The sequence below is a fragment of the Hippoglossus stenolepis genome, chromosome 11 (genome assembly GCF_022539355.2).
Source record: "Hippoglossus stenolepis isolate QCI-W04-F060 chromosome 11, HSTE1.2, whole genome shotgun sequence".
Lineage (NCBI taxonomy): Eukaryota > Metazoa > Chordata > Actinopteri > Pleuronectiformes > Pleuronectidae > Hippoglossus > Hippoglossus stenolepis.
The window spans coordinates 52,130-58,713 of NC_061493.1; the positions used below are offsets into that span (position 1 = coordinate 52,130).

The 6,584-nt window shown below is 46.5% G+C and overlaps 1 protein-coding gene and 1 pseudogene across 1 annotated transcript; one reads left to right on the forward strand and one right to left on the reverse strand.

Annotated features, from left to right (window-relative positions):
- Positions 1–1,842, reverse strand: part of LOC124854480 — a 37,551-nt pseudogene extending 35,709 nt beyond the window's left edge.
- A 2,678-nt stretch (positions 1,843–4,520) lies between these two features.
- LOC118117298 (E3 SUMO-protein ligase ZBED1-like) lies at positions 4,521–5,853 on the forward strand. Its single transcript, XM_035169414.2, has 2 exons — positions 4,521–4,903; positions 5,068–5,853. The coding sequence occupies exons 1-2, from the start codon at positions 4,521–4,523 to the stop codon at positions 5,732–5,734; spliced, it is 1,050 nt and encodes a 349-aa protein (XP_035025305.2). The 3' UTR covers positions 5,735–5,853.
- Positions 5,854–6,584: the final 731 nt, after the last annotated feature.

A 6,584-nucleotide genomic window follows, 5' to 3' on the forward strand; every position in this document is an offset into this window, starting at 1 on the left:
AGACGTGACCTCTGTGGTCTGGAGTTGCCCAGCTGGTTTCTCATTAGAAGGCTTATATTGCTGGCATACCGTACAAGCTCTGACATGGCTCCACACATCTTTACGGACCGTTGGCCACCACGCCACCTCCAGGATTTTTAGGAGGGTTTTCATCCTCCCCAGATGTCCTCCAAAAGGGCTGTTATGGAAATAAGCCAGAAACTCTGGCACAAGTACAGCGGGGGCAACCATCTGATAATTAAATCCCCCATACTTTGAAGGCACACCTCGGTAAAGCACTCCTTGTTGGTATTCATAGTGAATGCGACCTGGTGTGGGCTGCTCGATGGAAAGGCCAAGCTCTTTACAAAGTATGTCGGACTGCTGGGCGCTTTCGATATCCTGCAGGGAGCTGGGTAAGGCAGACCAGTACGATTTTGCCCCAGCAACGCAAAGGTTCCCTTCCGATAATGGTGGTGCCCGGGATAGAGCATCAGGGACAACATTACAGCAGCCCTTTTTATAGTTGACTCTGAATGAGTAAGGCTGGAGCCGCAGAGTCCATCTGGTCAGGCGAGACGATGTCTTAGGGCAGTTAAAGGCCCAGGTTAGAGCGCTGTGGTCTGTGAATACTTTGAATGTCTCTCCATCTAGGTAGTGCCGCCATTTCTCCACTGCCCAGACGATGGCTAGGCACTCCTTCTCCGAGGTGGAGTACCTCAGTTCAGCACCCTGCAGTGTTCTTGAGGCAAAGGCTATAACCTTCTCCTCTCCCTTGATAGTCTGCATCAGGACGGCCCCTAGTCCCACGTCGCTGGCATCACAGTGAACCTGAAAGGCTGAGCCAACACTGGTGGTGACTGCAACATACTCTCAAAGGCGACTTGACATTGCTCCGTCCACTCCCACAATACTCCTTTCCTCTTGAGGTTATTCAGGGGAGCCACAATGTCCGCCATCCTGGGTAGAAACTTGTGGTACCAGCCTACTAATCCAAGGAATCTTTGGAGACTCTTCAAGTCTGTGGGTGCTGGATAGGCTGATATGGCCACAACCTTTGCTGGGTCCACGGACACCCCTTCCCCGGATACTATATGCCCCAAAAATGTTAGCTGACTCTGAAGAAGATGGCATTTCTTCACATTGAGCGTTAGATTGGCCTCATGCAGCTTTTGGAAGACCGCATCCAGGCCTCGTAGATGCTGCTCCTGAGTCTTGGAAAAAATGATGATGTCATCTATATAGACGAAAAGATTTTCCCTTTAACCCCACAAGGACAGTTTCCATCAGCCGCTGAAAAGTGGCACCCGCGTTCTGCAGACCAAATGGCATAACCCTAAACTGGAAGAGGCCTAAATGGGTGGTCATGGCGGTCTTCCTTTTGCTCTCTTCGTCCATGGCCACCTGCCAGTAACCGCTCTGGAGATCCAGTGAGCTAAAATATTGGGCACCCTGCAAGGACTCCAGAATTTCATGCACCAACGGCATTGGATATGCATCGTGATGTGTTTTGGCATTGAGGCCTCTATAGTCCACACAAAAACGGGGTGTCCCATCCTTCCTTGGGACTAAGACCACTGGGGAGGCCCAGGCAGAGGAGGAAGGCTCTATTACCCCATCACTGAGCATCTTCTTAATCTACTCCTCGATGACTGCTTGTTTATGCAGTGATGCTCTATAGGCTCTCCTTCGCACTGGCAGCTCATCTGTGGTCATGATTTTGTGCCTTACGACCTCAGTTGCCCCCGTAGACTCTGTCCAAACGGTAGACCACTTCTGCAGCAGTGGTCTAACCACCTCAGGTTGAGCCTCTAAGAGAGGAAGGCTGGGCTGCTCGATGCTAGCATTTTCCCACACCGCCATGTAGAAATTGACTACTGAGTCTTGAAACCCCCAGTGCAATGCATCCCAGGTTTTGGGTAAAAACTTATGCTCTTTCCCCCCCGGCATAACATACTTCCTCAGGTGGGGCATCAAAACTATCTGGCTCGCACACATAAAGTCTAGACCAAGCAGTAGAGGCATGTACAGCTGATCATCCCTAAGTATGTGTACGCTGATGGAGATGTGAGTGTCATGGAGGGTGAGGAGCAGGTTAGTTTTTCCTAGAGCCTTACTCTCTTGTCCATTGGCCATAACAAACCTTGGGACTTCGCTCACGTTCAGAGTCTCTCCAGCCCTCCTTAGGTTGTTCCATAGGGTTCTGTTCATCAATGAGTATGTGCATCCTGAGTCAAGGACGGCATCCCCCTCGGATCCTCGGACCCTTATTGGTACCACCAGGAGGGTTGGAATGCCCAGCACCAAGGCCACATCTGCACCATGTCCACGCCCCTGCCCATGCTCGGGTTTCCTGCTGGACTTTTTGCTAGTACGGTCCACCGAGTTGGACTACTGTACGTGGTTCCAATAGTCTTTGGAGTTGCTCCAGTCTTTCTCTATCAAGGACCCCACCTTAACCAGCTAGTCGACCGTGGACACAATGCCCCGTAGGCCACTGGCCAGCCTCGGATTACATGCTCTGAGGATTCGCCGCACAACCTCCTCCTCTGCCATATCGTGACTCCACTTCAGGCAGAGTGCCTGGTGATCATAGGCAAAGTCCCTCAGGCACTGGTTGGGTGATTGCACACTAGCCCGGAGCTGCTCCTCAATCTCAGACTGGTAATCAGTGGGCAAGAAAGCTTCAAGGAATGCATTTTTGAACATCGACCAATTACATATTTTGCTGCGGGCGGCTAACCACCAGCTCCGGGCTGGTCCTTTTAGAACGGCGTTGAGGGTGCCCAAGAACTCAAAGTCACTCAGTGGTCTTAGAGTAAGAAAGTTCTCACACTGTTCAATGAAATCAGTGACATCAGCTGAACTTCTCGAGTCACCAAACTGGGGAAACTCCATTCTAATAGGTGGTTTAGCCGAAACTGCAGCCGAGGTTGGGAGTAAAACATCCCCTCCAGATGTTGGGCGGCTGGCCGGCAAGACCACAGCAGGAGTGGAGAAACTAACAGGCTTCCATGAAGACCGGCTTTTGTTGATGGTCTTCTTAAGTTCTTCATCCCACCGTTTATCCCTCCGCTGCAGGCAAAATACCAGAGCTTGATCAAATTTCTGCAGCCTCATGTCAATGTACTCCTTCGCCTCCCTAGCCATGGCATCAATTGCTGCTCTGAGTGTACTATCGGCTGCCGAGTGTACTATCGGCTGCTTCCTTAACCCGGTTCTCAAAGGCCTCCATTCTTAACTGCAAGTCCTGCAGTTGTTCTGCTACTCCAATGGCCCCTGTTTCCTCACTGTCATCCGACTGATGTTGATCCTCATCCTGGGGGTCAAGATACATGGATTCCAGCATGCTGGTTACCTCACTGAGGCCACTGCGGTTGTGTCTACAGGTAACATGTCGATAAGTGTCATCATCCGCCGGGTAGGGGATATTTTGAGCCAAATCTATGAGGGGCAGTGAACTCTCTTCAGGTGCATCATCACCCCTGGATGACCCCTGCTGCCTTATAGTAGCCATTTGAATTGTAAAGGGAAGCTAAGCCACCAGGACAACGTGTGCTTAATGTTGTGGTATGCGTTAATAAAAGGATGTACTCACTGTACTGTAATTATGCAATTTATATGTATATATATATATATTAGGGCTGGGCAAGTTAACGCGTTATAATCGCGTTAACTCATCAATTATTTAACGCCAACAATTATTTTATCGCGCATTAGCGCAGGTTTTATTATTTATTGTATTATTGTAAAAGTCTGTTGCTCACAGGCTTTTATTTTGTGAAAGTCTGTTGCTGACTGCTGCGGAACCGGAAAAGAAAAGAATTGGCGAATAAACAAACATGGAGAAGGGTACGGAGCTTTTACGTGGCCATTTTCATTTTAAAGTTCTTCCAGACGGCCGAGTCGACAGAACCAAAGTTATTTGTAACCACTGCCAAGTTGAATTTTCTTATCACCGGAGTACTTCCAGTCTAAAATATCACCTAAATGCAAAACACACAGTTGATACCAGCAAATCATTCAACGAAACAGACAGTGGAGCGAGGCTTCGGCAGACTACGTTAGATGCAGGGAGGAGTATAGATAAACAAAGGCAAGAGAAGCTAACAAATGCCATAGCGAAGTGGATAGCTACAGACTGCAGGCCGATTAGTGTTGTGGAAGACGTCGGTCTGAGAAACATTTTGAGAATCGCAACAAATGACGGCAGGTATGAGATGCCCTCAAGACGCACCATCACACGAAGAATACACGAGTTGTATGAAAAGGAGAGGACTGCAAAGGCGACAACTTTACAACGTGCACCCGCTGTTGCTCTCACTGGGGACTACTGGACATCACTCGGTAACCACAATTACCTCGGAGTTACAGTGCATTATATTGATGAAAAGTGGGCACTGCATTCACATGCTCTGACTGTGATGAAAACAGAGGAGAGACATTATGCTGAAACGTGCGCGGGACACTTTACTGACGTTGCACAGCAGTGGAATGTGTCAAATAAAGTCACCACACTTAGCACAGATAGTGCACGAAATATGATCGCTGCTGCGAGACAACTGCCTTTTGATCATGTCCCCTGCTTCGCGCACAGTCTCCAGCGTTCTGTCACAGTATCTCTGCATGACAGTGCGTTTGACAATGTCCTGGCCAAGTGCAGAAAGGTTGTGGGGAACTTTAAACACAGTCCAGCAAGTGCAGCAGAATTAGAGCAACAACAAGTTGAACATGGACAGAAGAAGGAGTCGCTTATGCAAGACGTTCAAACCAGATGGAATTCTACTCTGGACATGATAAAAAGCATCCGCAGAAACGAACAGCCACTGAGGGACGTCCTCACCACAAACACCAAGATTGTCATGCCAACTACAGCTGAAATGGACAAACTGCAGAGGTTGGAAACGCTACTGGAGCCTTGCAGGTATGTTTTACATCATATTTCTCACTATCCTGTCTGAGTGCATGTAAGAGAGAAATAGTGTAAATGTGTAAATGCAGCATGAATATGTAGAGGATATTTTTTGTGTATACTGTAAGTGAATGCAATTTATTTTTGACTGAAGTGGAGTTGATTTTCTGTTGCAGGTATTTGACTGAACTTTTGGGAGGAGAAAAGTATGTCTCATGCTCTGTGGCTCTGCCTGCTTTTTGCCATCTGTCCCGGGTGATGGAGAGCTCAGATGATGACCCTGCCTACGTGACCAAGTTCAAGTCTACATTCAGAAATGACATGGAGACACGCAAGGGAATTGCCAACATTGCATATCTGAAGATTGCTACTGCATTGGACCCTAGATTCAAGGACCTCAAGTGTATACCCAGAGCTGAGAGGAGTGAGGTGTGGGCCTCAGTCACCAACTTAGTCAAGGAACAGAGGGTTATTGCAGAGAAACCTAGGGAAGAAAAAAACTCAGAGCCACCAAAGAAAAAGTTAACCCTATTGGCTGTTTCATCCGAGTCTGATTCTGAACAGGAAGAAGACTCAATTGAGAACAGTGTGCGTCGATACAGAGCAGAGCCCGCCATCAGTTCAGATTCCTGTCCATTAGAGTGGTGGTCCAAACATGCAGGCTCACACAGCAGGCTGGCCCCCTATGCACAGAAGTACTTGGCCACACCGGCAACCTCCATCCCCTGCGAAAGGTTGTTTTCTCTTGCTGGTCATATTGTCCAGAAGAAGAGAGCTTCTTTATCATCTGAAAATGTAAATAATCTGGTGTGCCTTAGCAACTGGCTTAGTGCAGAGGAGTAAAAAACATCAAGTTTTAGGAATCTACAAACTGCACTGAAAGTGTTTTCTGGTTCTTTTTTGACCAAAGGAAATGCAGTATAAACATGGACTTTACAGACTAGTCCTCTGCACAGTAAATGCCAGCAGTGAACTTTTTGGTGCTTCACCACACTCTAACATTAATGCCCTGGCAGTGGCAATAAGCTTTAGTTTTGTTTGTTTTGATAACATTGTTTAAGTTGAGATTTACACAAAGTATTTATTTTATTTAACTGCTACGATATAAAAATGCTGATGTTAAGTGTTTGTTTGCACAACAAATGTTATGGCACTTTAGTTCATATGGCAGTACATTTAAAATAACTGTCAAGTTCTAGGAATTGACAAACTGCACTGAAAGTGTTTTCTGGTGTCTCACTCTAACAGGGACATTTGGTACTAGACTGGTTATGCTGCTCCCTGAAGAAAGTAAAATGTTTCTGCTGTTACCTCAGAAATTGCCTGTTTTAATGATATGATTGTGGCCAGTTTTTTTCTTTTTCATAACAAACAGGATAACATTAATGCCCTGGCAGTGGCAATGAGCTTTAATTTTGTATTTGCTTTGATAACATTGTTTAAGTTGAGATTTACACTGAATATTTTATTTAACTGCTACTGTATTAAAATGCTGATGTTAAAAGTGTTTGCACAACAAATGTTATGGCACTTTCGTTCATATGGCAGAACATTTAAAATAAAAGTGCGCTATACACTACTTTTGAATTCATTATTGGATTTTGCGTATACAAATGCGATTAATCGTGATTAATCAGGGAAATCATGCGATTAATCACGATTAAAACTTGTAATCGTTGCCCAGCCCTAATAT